The 16,999-nt window shown below is 49.7% G+C and overlaps 1 protein-coding gene across 1 annotated transcript; it reads left to right on the top strand.

Moving 5' to 3' along the window:
• Window positions 1–9,073: 9,073 nt before the first annotated feature.
• On the top strand, window positions 9,074–16,432 carry LOC142913979 (uncharacterized). The gene is made up of 2 exons (XM_076061102.1): window positions 9,074–9,139; window positions 14,410–16,432. The coding sequence occupies exons 1-2, from the start codon at window positions 9,074–9,076 to the stop codon at window positions 15,385–15,387; spliced, it is 1,044 nt and encodes a 347-aa protein (XP_075917217.1). The 3' UTR covers window positions 15,388–16,432.
• Window positions 16,433–16,999: the final 567 nt, after the last annotated feature.

Genomic DNA, 16,999 nt, shown 5'->3' with positions numbered 1-16,999 from the left:
GTACACTGTGTGTGTGTGTACAATGTGTGTGTACACTGTGTGTGTACACTGTGTGTGTGTACACAATGTATGTGTGTGTACACAATGTGTTTGTACACTGTGTGTACGTATATACACTATGTATGTACATACACACTCTGTGTATATACTGTGTGTGTACACAATGTGTGTGTGTACACTGTGTGTGTGTACACTGTGTGTGTTTACACTGTGTGTACACTGTGTGTGTGTGTGCACTGTGTGTGTGTGTACACTGTGTGTGTACACTGTGTGTATACTGTGTGTGTATACACTGTGTGTGTACACTGTGTGTGTGTGTACACTGTGTGTGGGTGGTGAGTGTGTGAGCGACTGGGTGAGTGAGTGTGTGGGTGGGTGAGTGAGTGAGTGGGCGACTGGGTGAGTGGGTGGGTGAGTGGGTGGTGAGTGTGTGAGCGACTGGGTGAGTGAGTGTGTAGGTGAGTGGGTGAGTGAGTGTGTGAGGTGAGTGTGTGAGCGACTGGGTGAGCGACTGGGTGAGTGTGTGGGTGGATGAGTGGGTGGATGACTGTGTGAGTGAGTGAGCAACTGGGTGAGTGAGTGGGTGTGTGAGTGTGTATGTGTGAATGGGAGAGTGAGTGGGTGGGTGACTGTGTGAGTGAGCGGGTGAGCAACTGGGTGAGTGAGTGATTGTGTGTGCGTGTGTGTGCGACTGGGTGACTGAGTGGGTGTGTGAGTGTGTGAGCGAATAGGTGAGTGTGTGAGTGAGTGAGCGACTGGGTGAGTGTGTGGGTGGGTGAGTGTGTAGATGAGTATGTGAGCGACTGGACGAGTGAGTGTATGAGTGTCTGGGTGAGTGTGTGGGTGAGTGTGTCGGTGAGTGAGTGAGTGAGCGACTGGGTGAGTGGGTGAGTTTGGTGCAGTAGGAGGCACAGGTGGTGCATCAGCCAGTCATCTCAGCCGTCTCAGTCAGTCGACCCGTGGCACCTGCTGGGCCTGCCCTGTGACTTCCTGCCAGCGGGCGTTCGACACTTCACGTGGCTTCAAGGTGCACCTAGCCTGGCACAAGCGTCGTGGTGGCGTCACCGCCACTTAGTGGCGAATGGCGGTTGTTGTTGTTGTTGGCAAAAACAACTCCCTACCTCCACGTGGTGCCGGACGGGCAACGTTGTCGTGGACAGTGCTGTGGGGTGGAGGGCCAATTCCAATCGGCCTCTACTCTCAGGGCATTTGCGACCACCATAGCGGCTAATTAATTGAAGGTGGAGGGGCTGGTAACCCCTCCACCTTCATTTACTCAATTGAAGGTGGAGGGGTTACCCACTCACCCACCCACTCACCCAGACACTCACACATCCACCCACTCACCCAGTCGCCAACCCACTCACCCAGACACTCACCCAGACACTCACACATCCACCCACTCACCCAGTTGCCCACTCACTCACCCACCCACTCACCCAGACACTCACCACCCACTCACTCACCCACCCACCCACTCACCCAGTCGTCCACTCACCCACCCAACCACCCGCCCACACACACACCCACTCACCCAGTCGCCCACCCACTCACCCACCTACTCACCCAGACACACATCCACCCACTCATCCAGTCGCCCACCCACTCACCCACCCACTCACCCAGTCGCCCACTCACACACCCACCCAACCACATGCCCACACGCTCGCTCACCCACTCGCTCGCCCACCCACTCACCCGCCCACACACCCAGCCACCCACCCACTCGCCCACCCACTCACCCACCTGCCCACTCACCCAGCCACTCACAACAACCGCCACTAATTGGCGGTGACGTCACCACGACGCTTGTGCCAGGCTCACGTGGTTAGCATTAATTAATTAAACCATCTCCACCTTCAATTAATTACCGCTTACCACGTGACCCTGGCACAAGCGTCGTGGTGACGTCACCGCCAATTAGTGGCGATTGTTGTGAGTGAGTGGCTGGGTGAGTGGCTGGGTGAGCGAGCAGGTGAGTGAGTGGGTGCGCGTGTGGGCAACTGGGTGAGTGGGTGGGTGAGTGGGTGGTGAGTGTGTGAGCGACTGGATGAGTGAGTGTGTGGGTGGGTGAGTGAGTGAGTGGGTGAGTGAGTGAGTGTGTGAGGTGAGTGTGTGGGCGACTGGGTGAGTGGGTGGGTGAGTGGGTGGTGAGTGTGTGAGCGACTGGGTGAGTGAGTGTGTAGGTGAGTGGGTGAGTGAGTGAGTGTGTGAGGTGAGTGTGTGAGCGACTGGGTGAGCGACTAGGTGAGTGTGTAGGTGGATGAGTAGCTGGGTGACTGTGTGAGTGAGTGAGCAACTGGGTGAGCAACTGGGTGAGTGAGTGTGTGAGGTGAGTGTGTGGGCGACTGGGTGAGTGGGTGGGTGAGTGGGTGGTGAGTGTGTGAGCGACTGGGTGAGTGAGTGTGTGGGTGAGTGAGTGGGTGAGTGGGTGGTGAGTGTGTGAGCGACTGGGTGAGTGAGTGTGTGGGTGAGTGAGTGAGTGTGTGAGGTGAGTGTGTGAGCGACTAGGTGAGCGACTAGGTGAGTGTGTGGGTGGATGAGTGGGTGGGTGACTGTGTGAGTGAGTGAGCAACTGGGTGAGCAACTGGGTGAGTGAGTGGGTGGATGTGTGAGTGTGTGAGCGAATGGGTGAATGTGTGAGTGAGGGAGCGACTGGGTGAGTGTGTGGGTGGGTGAGTGTGTAGATGAGTATGTGAGCGACTGGACGAGTGAGTGTATGAGTGGTTGGGTGAGTGTGTGGGTGAGTGGCTGAGTGAGTGGGCGAGTAAATGGGTGGGTGAATGTGTGAGCGACTCGGTGAGTGAGTGGATGAGTGAGGAGGGGTACTGCGGAGGGTGGGGGGGTGTACAGGGGGTGAGGGGTAATGATTATTATACAGGGCGGTACAAAAGTCAGGACAGTTTCTTGGGTTTCTTTTTAAGTTCATTGTGATTTTTCGAGTTTATATAGTTTAACACGTAGGCTTTCGCGACCAATATTATTCATAATAAAAGTTTTTTGGGTTAGATCGCGTTATTTATAAATGTGTCGTAACCCTCTACCACCCGACACGGCCAATCAGCAAAAAAAGTGTCACGTTGACAAAAGACAAATAGTTCACTACTTTAGCCCACCGGTGTGTTGAAGAGTGAATCCACAACATTTACAGTTTGAGTAGTACTGTGACGTTTCACTGGTAAATACATCCGGCATCATCGGGCAATTCGCCAGAATGGTAAAGCCCTCTACACTTGCTCCCGGTCTTAAATAGAGCAGCAGCAGGGTGACGTCATCATTTAACTCATATCAGGTGCAGTGATTAGAGGCGGATGGGTATTGTAATTATGTAATCGATTAGTAATGAGTCAATGGTTATGATTAGTAATGAGTTGTAGATTAGTAATTAGTTGTAATGTGTGTTAGTGATTACATGCTATGTTAGTAATCCGTTTATTAGTATGTGTTTCCCCTATAAGGAATTGTAATGTGTATTATTTAATAATACGCTTCCAGGACGCACTAAGCCTGTAGCTGTCAGAGCGATTAAAGTTATTTTTATTCCTCTCAATTTCAATGGATTCTCTAATTAGTCTTTGCCAGTAATAATTAGTTTTACACAACACTTCAACGTTATCAAAATCAATTGAGTGTCCTTGTTGACAAGCATGTTCTGCCACTGCTGACAGTTGTGTTTGAGATAATTTAATATTTCTCTGATGTTATTTTAGTCTTACGCTGATGTTACGTCCCATCTGTCCAATATAGCATCTGCCACATAAACAATTAATCCGATATACACCTTCTGTTGATAATTTAGGTAATGCGTCTTTAGTGCAAGATACTAGTTTTTGAATTTTGTGTACTGTACCAAATCTTACTGTAATGTTTTGCTTTTGCAAAACATGGGTTAATTTGTCAGTTACTGACAATCTGATCGCTTTCAGCAGTATTGCTTTGCAATCGTGATTTGGCATTCAGTGCTCTGTTGATTTGAGCATTATTGTAGCCATTCTGTCTTAGTGCGTCTTTAACGTGTTTGATCTCTCTCACTAGACTTTCACCATCTGACACTGTTTTAGTCCGATGTATGAGCGTCTTGATAAGAGAGGATTTCTGAGCTGGATGATGATGCGAATCTGCATTCAGATAGGCATCAGTGTGCGTTTGCTTTCTGTAAACGCTGTGTGTTATTTTACCGTTTAGGCCTTTTCCAAGCAAAATATCTAGGAATGGGAATGTGTTATTCACCTCCATTTCCATGCTGAACTGGATGGCCGGGTTTTGTGCATTGAGATGATTTAGAAAATCATTAAGTGTATCTTTACCATGTGGCCAGACAACCAAAGTGTCATCCACATATCTAAACCAAAAATATGGTTTTAATGTGAATTATTTGTCTTTTGTCAACGTGACACTTTTTTTTGCTGATTGGCCGTGTCGGGTGGTGGAGGGGTTACGACACATTTATAAATAACGCGATCTAACCCAAAAACCTTTATTATGAGTTTATATAGGTAGCTCTGCTTAAACGCGTCTCTCTCTCTCTCTCCATCCATCTCTCTCTCCACTCTCTCCCTCTCTCCCTCTCTCTTCCTATCCCCTGTAGGTGTGGGCCGAGCGAGTTCCTGCCAGGGATTTGGCTCTTCAGGAGTTGATTCCCCCTGTGGCTTTGCCGGCACGAGGCGACCGCGCGGAGCGTCAAGGGCTCCACCGGGCCCCAAGCTGCCGCCCCAGCATCACCGTAGCAGCCAAACCACCGGTGCTCGGCATGGCCTGTATGAAGGTCCTGCTGGACCGCATGTTGCGCACGGGGTACAACATCGTCCAGGAGAGCAGACAGAGGAAGTTCGGACCGCCGCCTGATTGGCAGGGGCCCCCTCCCGCCCGTGGCTGCGAGGTGTTTCTGGGGAGGATCCCGCGCGACCTCTACGAGGATGAGCTGATGCCCGTGCTGGAGACGGTGGGGAAGCTCTACCAGCTCCGCCTCATGATGGAGCATGGCGGGGAGACCCGCGGCTATGCGTTCGCTACCTACGCGACGCTCGCCCAAGCCACGGATGCCGTCAAGAAACTCAACAAATTAGAGATCCGTCCCGGACGCCGCATTGGAGTCTGCATCAGCGTGGACAATCGCCGCCTCTTCATTGGGGGGCTGCCAAAAGACAAGAAGCGAGCGGAGGTGATGATGGCGATGAGCGGTGCCACGGAGGGCGTGGTGGACGTCAAGATGAGCGTCTGTCGCTGGGACAAAACCCTCAACCGAGGCTACGCGTTCATCGAGTACGGGAGCCATCACGCGGCCGCCATGGCCCGGAAGAAGCTCCTTCGAATCAACTTCCAGCTATGGGGCCGGACCATCAAGGTGGACTGGGCCATCCCGGAGTGGCACACAGTGGCTGCGGCTGCGGCCGCGGCAACGGAAGACGAGGAGGAGATGGAGGCAGCGGTGCCAGACCTGCCGGAGCCGGAGTGCACGGCCACCGGCAAAGCCGCACACAGCCTGTTTGAGGGCTGGGGGGCACGCACGTGCCTGTGGTGGGTACCTCGCCACCTGCGGCCCATGCCCGTGGCTCTCGAGGCGCTGCCGGAGGTGGCCATGCTGTCGTGGGCGGGGCGGCTGCGGATGCTGTGCCGGACCACCGGCATCAGCTACCCGATCTTCGAGCTGCACGCTCACTCGGGGCCCGGGATGCCCGCGGGCCCCCTCTATAAGGTGTCGATTCCCGGGATGGGAGAAGGCGCCAGCATCTTCCCCGCATTTCTGAGCTCCAGCGAGGAGGGAGCACGGGAGGTGGCGTGTCAGCACGCCTACAACATCCTCACCAAGGCGAATCCTCTGAGAATGTGCCCAGCCCCTGCCGCGACACCGCCTCCCAGCTGCCTCTTCCAGGGCCTCTCGACGTAACCCGGCTCCTTCTCCGTGACCCGGCAGGTGGTCGCCACGTGCTGTACCTGCACCAAAAGCGACATGTACCCGTAGCGCATGTGTCTATTGCAGCGGCGTTCGTCACACCACTGACGATGTTCTACCCACGAGCCCTCACTTAGCGTTCACTCTGAACCTCACGTCCATTGCGGCGTTTGCCGTCAAACTGCAAATTGCCCGGCCACTCGCTCTCCACGTTCACGTTCCCGCACGCTCTCCACTCAGCCATCCGCCCCCTTTCCTTTTTCCCTCGGTGGGGGGGGGGGGACCACCCCTGACTTCACGTTGCGCCTCTCTCATTTGACTCGTCGCTCCTTCTCACCGGACCACGCGCCGCTACCTCGCTCGCTACGCACGTCTCACCAAATGACTTTCCACGTTAACGTCTCGTGACTATGCCGGCCCTTCTTGGCCACGATTCCGGCTGGCGGCGTGACGACGACGGAGAGAGAAGCCGGCGAACGGCGACACGCCAGGACCCGGGACCCCACGCACGAGCCCCGAGCTCCGGGTCCGCTCCCCCTTATATCCCCCCAGGCGTGGCTAGGCCCCGCCTCCGGCCACGCCCTCTCGTGGAACCTTGGAGCAGGTTACACGAGAGGGCGTGGACGGAGGCGTGGCTAGGCCCCGCCTCCGGCCACGCCCTCTCGTGGAACCTTTCGAGCAGGTGACCGGAGTAACTCGGCTAGCCCCACCTGTTGCCTTTGCCCCAGATGCGCCTCCTTCCCTGATTGGTTGTTACCTCTGTGGCCGTACCCGTGAAGCCCTTGCCAGGCCAGCGGGTGTTACCCTGTCATGTCAGCAGGTGTCACCCTGTCATGTCAGCAGGTGTCACCCTGTCATGTCAGCAGGTGTCACCCTGTCATGTCAGCAGGTGTCACCCTGTCATGTCAGCAGGTGTCACCCTGTCATGTCAGCAGATGTCACCCTGTCAGCAGGTGTCACCCTGTGATGTTAGCAGGTGTCACCCTGTGATGTCAGCAGGTGTTACCCTGTCATGTCAGCAGGTGTCACCCTGTCATGTCAGCAGGTGTCACCCTGTCAGCAGGTGTCACCCTGTGATGTCAGCAGGTGTCACCCTGTGATGTCAGCAGGTGTCACCCTGTCATGTCAGCAGGTGTCACCCTGTCATGTCAGCAGGTGTCACCCTGTCATGTCAGCAGGTGTCACCCTGTCAGCAGGTGTCACCCTGTGATGTTAGCAGGTGTCACCCTGTGATGTCAGCAGGTGTCACCCTGTCATGTCAGCAGGTGTCACCCTGTCATGTCAGCAGGTGTTACCCTGTGATGTCAGCAGGTGTTACCCTGTCATGTCAGCAGGTGTCACCCTGTCATGTCAGCAGGTGTCACCCTGTGATGTCAGCAGGTGTCACCCTGTCATGTCAGCAGGTGTCACCCTGTGATGTCAGCAGGTGTCACCCTGTGATGTCAGCAGGTGTCACCCTGTGATGTCAGCAGGTGTCACCCTGTCATTGCACTTTAATGAAAACCGACAACAGAATCCTTGAAGAAAAAAAACTAATTCAGGTGTTTGACATGTCGACGCCATTTCGTTTTGAAAATGTAGCGGAGAAAAATATATATTGTTCACATGGCATTCTGTTTTGTCAATAATCTCTGTAACGTGCGCCTGCTCTACAAGGCATGCATTAACCCCTTTCTGTCTCAATTTAATTCCCAGCATGCAATTCTCCAAGCCTCAGATTTTATAACATATTTCGCACAACTTTAATCCTGGTAAATATATTATTTTCTTTAAAAACACGAGCATTATATTTAGTCTATTGCATGGCTAAAGTATTCTAAGTAAAAATATAAATTGTATTAAACCAAAGTTAGATCATCGCTATGATAAATATATTTCTACCCTACAATATACAAATCTACATTGTGCTAATGTTTCAATTCTACTTTTATTAACTTACAAATATATATAGTCTAGGACACATTTTCAAAGGAATATTTTCATGTACCCAGACAATATTTGCACGTGCCCACATAAAAAACTTGCAGACTGCATACGTAGCTACGACAACAGAATCCTTGAAAAAACGAATTCAGGTGTTTGACATGTCAACGCCATTTCGTTTTGAAAATGTAGTGGAGAAAAATATATATTGTTCACATCGCATTCTGATGTCAAAACATTTGATTCTTTATAAAATTGAAAAACCCCTGAACAACTTTGCTGCACATGGAGATGTCCGTGCACCACCTCGTTTCCACAGCCTCTATCCCGGTGCCATTTGTATTTCATGCACATACCGCTGTTGAGAGTTTTATGTTTTATTGATTTTCAATTTTGGTGTTTTTTTGCTGTAATGTTTTTTTGTTACTTTTGTAGTGGAAATAAAGTCCTGAAAAGTCTCTTCCTCTCTCTCTCTCCACTCTCTCGGCCGAGTCTCTGCCACTTTTGGTTCTGAGTGTCGCATGCTTGGGATCCTTCTTTCCCTCCTCTGTGGATTTAACTTGATTTGCTGATTTACACGTCAACATATTTCAGACTTTTTCCTAATCATTACCAACGTTTCCATGGCCATGCACTTTAGAGTAACTTATTACCTTTTACCACAGCATCATAATATAATTTTCCTGGATCATCGCCTTCATAGCTTTGATCAATCACCAATGGTTTACTGGTTCGTTTTTGTATTTACTTATGCCACCGTCTTTCCCCGTGGGACCATGTGGCGTGAAGTTGTGTCGCATATAAACAGAATCGGTGCACATCACGATTTTCCGTACTCGACTGTCAGTTGCCATCCCCGGGGCGATGTGCACATTTGTCGACTCGACGAATCGATTTGATTTCGGGGCCCCGTTGGGTCGCCCCTTTTGTGCTTTTGCGTGAGCCGGATTTCAACGCAATTCCCGATCCGCTGTGGTGCCACGGTCTCGGAGCAACTCTGCCATCGCCTCGACTCCCCCGTGCCCCCCCACACTGAGCACGCACCTGCAGCGCGCGCACGTAGCGTCCTGGCGGGGGATTGCCCGGCACGACGGGTTTTCATCCGAAGGGTCTCTGGGATGAAAGTCCCGCGGTTTCCCGGCGCCAGGAGAATGGCCGACCCTCGCAGAGCGAGTCACATTACGGCGCCCCTGAGTTGGCTTCAAATTGTTTGGGCGCGCGAAGTTTCGCCGGGTCGGCGGCGACGAGTCGCACGCGATGCTCCCCGCCTTCTCGAGTCGCTCGCGGAATCCATGCGACGCCGGCAAGCGCCGCTACGAGGCGGCGATAGGCAAAGTTCCCTTTCGTCTTCGTCCCTCTGACTCTCACGGCGTCCGCGCGACGCCGTGAGCACGGCCGCGAGGTGCGTGATGGGGCGTGCGAGCATTTGCGGACTTGGGTAGCGGTAGGCCTAAGCTCCGCTCGTAGAATATTCCCTCCGGGCAGTGCGGGGTTTGCGCCACGAATAAAAGTTAGCAGAGAGCATCGGTGTGGTGCGCGTGTTATTCCCGTGCGGAGCGGCTCCGTGGGCGGATGCGTGGCGAGAGCGAGGGCGGAGCCGCGGCCGGAGCTCGCGCGTTGAGATCATCGCCCGTCGGCGTGGACGCGAGTGGGCCGCCGCGTGCTGCGTCAGCGTCAGCCGTAGTGGGCGCGCGGCGTGCACGGACGCGCGTTGAGATAATCGCCCGCAGGTTCGAGACCGTTCGGGCCCCGTGTTAACGACGGCTGCGGTGCGCGCGGATGCTCCTGGAGGTAATCGCTCGCTGGTGTAGGCGCTAGCGTGCCGCTGTCCGCTGCGTTAGCGATAGCCGCGGTGCGCGCGGGGGTGCGTGGGTTTACTCCGTGCGGCCGTGAGCCAGCAGCACGAATCTGTCCCTCGGAGAGGGCGCTGGCGCGGGGGGCCCCGATCGCTTGGTCGGCGGGGGCCCGGCGGGAGCCGACCGACGCGGTGGAGGAGGCGGCGGAAGGGGCGGACGTCGCGCCCCACCTGCCCAGCGAGGGCGGTGGGGTGGACGTCGGCCCCCACACCGCCATGGCCCTGTACACGTTAAAGTATTGAGCACAAACTCAAGGAGCAGGGAAAATGGTAATGTTGCTTGGATTTAATTTTAATATCATTGCAACTGTATAGTTTTGATATGTTTTATTGAAAAACATTCACGTGCATTGGCATGTCCCTCTGTCTCAAACATTAACAATGTATCATCTGCAAATGTCCTTTAGCAATGTAAATGTTTGTTCAACATTGGTATGCAGCTTGAAGAATGACGGAGTCTTATAACTGAAGACACTTCGGATTTTCAATCAAAATTTACAAATAATCCACTCTACCATAAACATGCTACATTCCAGCTAAAGTATAGTAGTATATTACTGTAAAGTAGTATGGTGTATAGCACAGATATTTCGTACAAACCCAGTGAGATGGGAGTGCTGCTTTGATGTATTACGCTTGGATCCGATCTCATGGGTTCAATTCAGGCTAACCCCTAAGGGTACAATTTTATTTTTACAGTTTCAATCGGACCAAGTACGTGGGGAGGTTTATCCCAAGTCAACGTGGCTTAAAATCTGCCATGCTGAAATAAAATAGCTGGACGTTATTGCTTCTGACGTGAGTGCAGGACTCGCTATCCATGCCAAGGTGCGGAGGCTCATTTTGGCGACCAAAGGAATTCCGAATGCATGTTACAATAACGTTCATTTCAGATGACTGGATTCATTGGTAGAGTGCTCCAACTTGGGCAGAGATATCTGGCTGGAAAGTGATGTGGTTAAAACGTTTGTCTCGCAGTTTTAAAGGTTGCAATTTCAAAATACAGTTTGGGCATCAGAGCTCAATAAATTGAGTACTACTCTGTGTGAGGTTAACAGGAGTCATCCAATGGAGAGACTGGGCTACGCCATATAAATGTGGAATTTACATCAGTTGACAGGTCAAACATACTCTTTGTCCTTTTTGGTCACATTATTATAGGCTAGTGGTGTTTGTGTGTTTTAACCACAGAGATGGGGGGGGGCATTGCACCTCGCTACACCCATCCACTGCTGACGGTAGAGGTTGTGTCTGTGTGTATACACAGACACAGTGTAAACACACACAGTGTACACACACACACATTGTACACACACACAGTGTAAACACACACACAGTGTACACACACACAGATTGTACACACACAGAGTGTACACACACAGTGTACACACACTGTACACACATACACACAGTGTACACACACACAGTGTACACACACACACAGTGTACACACACACATAGTGTAAACACACACAGTGTACACAGACACAGTGTACACACACACAGTGTACACACACACACTGTACACACAGTGTGCACACACTGTACACAGACAGTGTACACACACATACAGTGTACACAGACACAGTGTACACACACATAGAGTGTACACACACAGTGTAAACACACAGTATAAACACACACAGTGTACACAGACACAGTGAACACACACACACAGTGTAAACACACAGAGTGTACACACACAGTGTAAACACACACAGTGTACACAGTGTACACACACAGTGTACACACACACGCATTGTGTACACACACACAGTATACACACACATTGTGTACACACACACATTGTGTACACACACACACAGTGTACACACACACAGTGTACACACACACAGTGTACACACAGACACATTGCGTACACACACAGTGTACACACAGACACATTGCGTACACACACAGTGTACACACAGACACATTGTGTACACACACAGTATACACACACAATGTACACACAGTGTATACACACACAGTGTATACACACACAGTGTATACACACAGTGTACACACACACAGTGTACACACACAGTGTATACACACACATTGTGTACACACACAGTGTACACACACACACAGTGTACACACACACAGTGTGTACGTGTACACACAGTGTACACACACAGTGTACACACACAGTGTACACACACTGTGTACACACACACAGTGTACACACACACAGTGTACACACACAGTGTACACACACACAGTGTACACACACACAGTGTATACACACAGTGTATACACACACAGTGTACACACACACACAGTGTACACACACACAGTGTATACACAATAATGTCCACGTTGTTGTAGCTGAGCCCACACACCCAAGGGAGGGAGCAATGGAAAATGAATCTAAATCAACTTAAACTCCAATCCCGCTCTGTGACGTCACCACTCAGCATTACTTCATCGGCGTGAAACGCCAGGGGGAGGTGTACCTTGCTAGTGACGTCATGTCACCAAAGTATTCCACTGTGCTCTTGAGCGTGACGTCACTTTGCGCTTGGGTCACTGCCGATTGCGTTCCAGTGCCAATCCTTATTTGGGCAAAGCTACGCCCAGTCACTGGCGGCTCATTAACATAATGTACTCGTTAAAGCCCTCGCGAGTTTATTGCGACGAGTTCATTGCCCACGACACATGGGACGAGAAACATTAACATAATTTATTCATTCTCTAATTTAGTTACGGAGCCGCTCATTGTGGGAGGAACGTATCTCGTTCTCCGGACGTGACGTCACGTCACCTGCTACCGTGTGACGTCACGATCTAAACAGGAAGCTATCGCTTCCTGCACTGAAATCCGAGGTGAGAAATTCTCATTGTGGTTGTTGTGGTGGTGGTTTTGGTGGTTGTTGTTTACCAAGGTAGAGCCTCGCTCTCTCTCGTAGGGATGTCAGTTGAGTAGCAGCGAGCATGGGAATCGATGTCCAGGTTGCAACTTTACAACGCGGGGCCTAGCCACGCGGGGCCTTGCCTCCTGCCCTCACCTGATTGCATTTACTTTAATTATCTCGCTTAAGTTTAATTTGTCTTCACCCGGCTCGTCACTTTGTAACTTTGTTTTATTGTAAATATTCACGCAGTTTTTATTTTCTTTTGTTAGCAGGCCAAGCCCGCTTGAGCTGCTATACCGCTCTCGTTATCAGAAGCGACCTGCCCACAACAACACAAGGTGAGGCTTTGTCAACGTGTGTGAATGTTTTGACTTAAAACTTTGGTGACTGCAGGAATTAATATTCTTGGTTCTTTCGGTAAAGTCACGTAGATAGAAAATAAAAAATAACAATAAAAATAAAAAAATAGTAAATAAAGCAAAAAAAAACCCACGTTTTGATCACAACACAAGTAGTCTTTATTTAATTTAATTGTATTATCTGTTATTGTTATTTTCTGTCTACGTAACATTACTGAAAGAAACAAGAATACGTGTGTCAATGTCTATCGGTCAAAGACGCGCAAACTCCAAATATACAGCAAGCGTCAGGGTCGGGATCGAACCCATGACTTCCTGTATACCAGGTGAGGTAGTTAACATCTCACCACGGAAAGAGACACGCAAACTCCAGTTAGCCTCGGCTATGTTCATTGATCCTCGATTAATTACTTGGTGGAGTGAGGAAGCATTAATGCCGAGCAGATGAAGGTGGCCAGGCATGATTCTGGACACGCCAGCGCCAGTGTGTGACAGTGTAAAGTTTGTGTTTGCAGTAAAGTCTATTAACTCTATTGCACACGGAGGTTATATCAAAACAATAGTTTATTTTTGTTTTCCTCTGGAACTCATTGTAAGAATGGAAACAGGAGGTGAACACAGCACACACATTCAGCTGAAGTCGGAACTGTTCATCCCCAGCATTCAAGGACATCTGAGCCTGGATTCACACCTCTAAGTTGCGATTGAACATTAATTTATGCATTTCTGCATAACACAAATAGTATTGTTTTCAACACCCTTTGCTATGTCAGCTGAATTTAGCTCTTATAAATATTCCTTTTGTAGCCAGACAGCCGAAATTGTGTACTTAGAGTTTTGGGTGAACATTCATTTTGAAGATGCGAGGGCTTCCAGGCATGTTTATGACATTGCCCTCTCATTGTGTGCCATCACAGCCCGTGCGAGGAATTTGGGAAACTTTTTCACTGCATCATGAATATATGAATAAGTATAGACGTATAAGTCACGTGTTACTGTGTATATATGCATTCCTCTGTGCCTCGATACTGACGTGTAGATGGTGTGTATATTCTTATTTTCTGTCTGCAGCTGACGCTGGTCTGATGGAGCAAAGGCACTCAGCACAGCTCTGTACGACAAGTCAACAATGCGACCAGCGTGCATACAGCACGGATCGGACTGGAAATTTGACACAGCACCAGAGAACTCGCACTGGAGAGAAACCCTTCAAGTGCAGTGTGTGTGACAAGGCATTTTCACCGTCATCTGCTCTTAAAATACACCAGAGAACACACACGGGAGAGAAACCCTTCAAGTGCAGTGTGTGTGGGGAGGCATTTTCACAGTCATTTGCTCATAAAAGACACCAGCGAACACACACGGGAGAGAAACCCTTCAAGTGCAGTGTGTGTGGGGAGGCATTTTCACAGTCATATAATCTTAAAAGACACCAGAGAACACACACGGGAGAGAAACCCTTCAAGTGCACTGTGTGTGGGAAGGCGTTTGCAAATTCATCTGCTCTGAAAAAAACACCAGAGAACACGCACGGGAGAGAAACCCTTCAAGTGCACTGTGTGTGGGAAGGCATTTGCATGGCCATCAGTTCTTCAGGCCCACCAGAGAACACACACAGGAGTGAAACCCTTCAAGTGCACTGTGTGTGGGAAGGCATTTGCATGGCCATCAGTTCTTCAGACCCACCAGAGAACACACACAGCAGAGAAACCCTTCAAGTGCACTGTGTGTGGGAAGGCATTTGCCTGGCCATCAGTTCTTCAGACCCACCAGAGAACACACACAGGAGTGAAACCCTTCAGGTGCACCTTGTGCGGGAAGGCGTTTGCATATTCATCAGTTGTTCAGATCCACCAGAGAACACACACAGGAGAGAAACCCTTCAAGTGCAGTGTGTGTGGGAAGGCATTTTCACAGTCATCTGTTCTTGTAAAACACCAGAGAACACACACAGGAGAGAAACCCTTCAGGTGCACTCTGTGCGGGAAGGCGTTTGCACAGTCACCACATCTTAAAGTACACCAGAGAACACACACAGGAGAGAAACCCTTCAGGTGCATTCTGTGCGGGATGGCGTTTGTACGTGTGTCACATCTTCAAAGACACGAGAGAATACACACGGGAGAGAAAGCCTTCAGGTGCACTCTGTGCGGGATGATGTTTGCACAGTTGCCACATCTTAAAGTACACCAGAGAACACACACGGGAGAGAAACCCTTCAGGTGCACTCTATGCGGGATGGCGTTTGCACGTTCATCAAATCGTCAAAGACACCATAGAACACACATGCGAGAGAAACCCTTCAAGTGCAGTCTGTGTGGGAAGGCCTTTTCACAGTCATCTTTTCTAAAAAAACACCAGAGGACACACACAGGAGAGAAACCCTTCCGGTGCACTCTGCTGGAAGGCGTTTCCAGATTCATCAAATCTTTAAGTACACCAGAGAACACAGAAGCATCAGAAGATCTGCAAGGAGAGGAGTCTGAAATCAGCTTGTGAAAGTCAAAGTTCCACAATGAGCCCATCCCTCATGAAACAAGAACCGGAGGAAAATCCCAGCTTTGACACTGTAAAGGAACCGAGGTGAAATGTGAAGAGGTGATGGTGAAGAGCAAAGAAGTGACGGTAAAATGTGAAGATGAAAATTAAGCTCCAAAATGGGACCTTCACATCGATGGAGGCAACGTGAAGCAGGAGGAGAATTCTGACTGAGGCAGAGCGAGGCGACTCCCAGCAGTTTGAGGAAGTGGAGGTGTGGGTGGACTTCCTCCTAGACAATACAAAGTCAAGTGGAGACCCGGTAGATGTGTAAGCCAGAGACGATGTCGCTCCAATAGATGCACCTTTGTCACAGGCCTTTAATGACAAGAATGTGAAGTTGAACACTCAATTCCTAGATTCAACCTGCAGAGTAAGGGCGGCCAGTCTTTGTGGACCTGTGGGTTGGGTCAATCTCTCACCAGGAGCGAGAGACAAGCCCCCAAGCATTCACTATGTTATAATAATAATTGCATTTACACGGTGCTTGCTTAACCGCCTCAGCAACTCGGAGTTTCGTGTCGTACCTCGTCTGAAACACTCGAAGAGCATCCCCAAGTAGCAGCTGCCCCTGTGTGGCACAGGGTGGTGGCCCTAGACCGGCCTGCATGTGGACAAGAGCCTGTCAGTAGGGGGTCGATGATTGATGCGTCATCTCAGTTGTGTAGTTTGTAGGTAATCTTGATTCGAAGCTTTCGTGACTGCAGGAATCCACACTCTCGAGTTATTTCAGTAAAGTCACCACGTAGTAGAAACATAACAGACCGCGGCGTTTAGATCACAACACAAGCAATCGTCATCAGGTGGGACAACCACAGCAAGAAGAAGACGCTGAAGTAGTAGGCGCCTACTCCAGCAGTTTCTTCTTGCTGCTGTGCTTGTCCAACCTGATGACGATTGCTTGTGTTGCGATCTAAACTCCGTGATCTATTATTTGTAGCTAATGTTTAGAATTTGCTACATTTTGACCCAGACGCCAGCATGCAATGGCCTACTCGTTTTGAATGACACTACAATAGTACGTTGTACATACACTGTTAAGCAGGCGGTGCGTATTTTTAAAATAGCTTCTTGTTAATACGATGTAACCTGATGCAGTATATTTCACTGCAGTAATTCAATTTTGTTAATATGCCTGTCAATAATTACGAATGAATACTTGTCTGTGCGTATTTTAAATGTTATTCTTTTATAAGGTGATGTTGATATCGAAAACTGACACGTAACTGGCATGCCATAAATAGGAAATTAACTCTGCTTATTCGAATCAATGTATTCGTATATATGTTGATAAACTGTTTCAAGCAGATTGTCTCTAACGGCGACTACAGGGACCACGTGATTGTTTAAACATGTATTTGATTATAACTATAATTGCCTACAATTCGTCATGTGTAGCTTATTTAGACTATAATTTATTCACTACCCAAAATGTATTTACTTGAAAACGTAGAGCTGATATTTGTAAGCAATGTCTTTGTTATTTTTACGTTTGAAAAAAAATATTTGCACAAATTGAACTTGTTCAGATACAAGGTGAATTCACAAGGCTTTGTAAAAAATCCAATATTTC

Source organism: Petromyzon marinus, unplaced genomic scaffold (assembly GCF_048934315.1).
Source record: "Petromyzon marinus isolate PM22_M1 ecotype Great Lakes invasive population unplaced genomic scaffold, UKy_Petmar_22M1.pri1.0 PM_G_Scaffold_27, whole genome shotgun sequence".
Lineage (NCBI taxonomy): Eukaryota > Metazoa > Chordata > Hyperoartia > Petromyzontiformes > Petromyzontidae > Petromyzon > Petromyzon marinus.
This window is presented reverse-complemented; position numbering and strand designations above follow the sequence as displayed.

What these genes read in the sequence shown, in the direction of transcription:
- LOC142913979 (XM_076061102.1), top strand. Translation starts at nt 9,074, where the DNA reads ATGCTCCCCGCCTTCTCGAGTCGCTCGCGGAATCCATGCGACGCCGGC. An exon ending in GCAAGCGCCGCTACGAGGCG is followed by an intron (nt 9,140 to 14,409) that starts GCGATAGGCAAA and finishes AAAAAACACCAG; the next exon opens with AGAACACGCACGGGAGAGAA.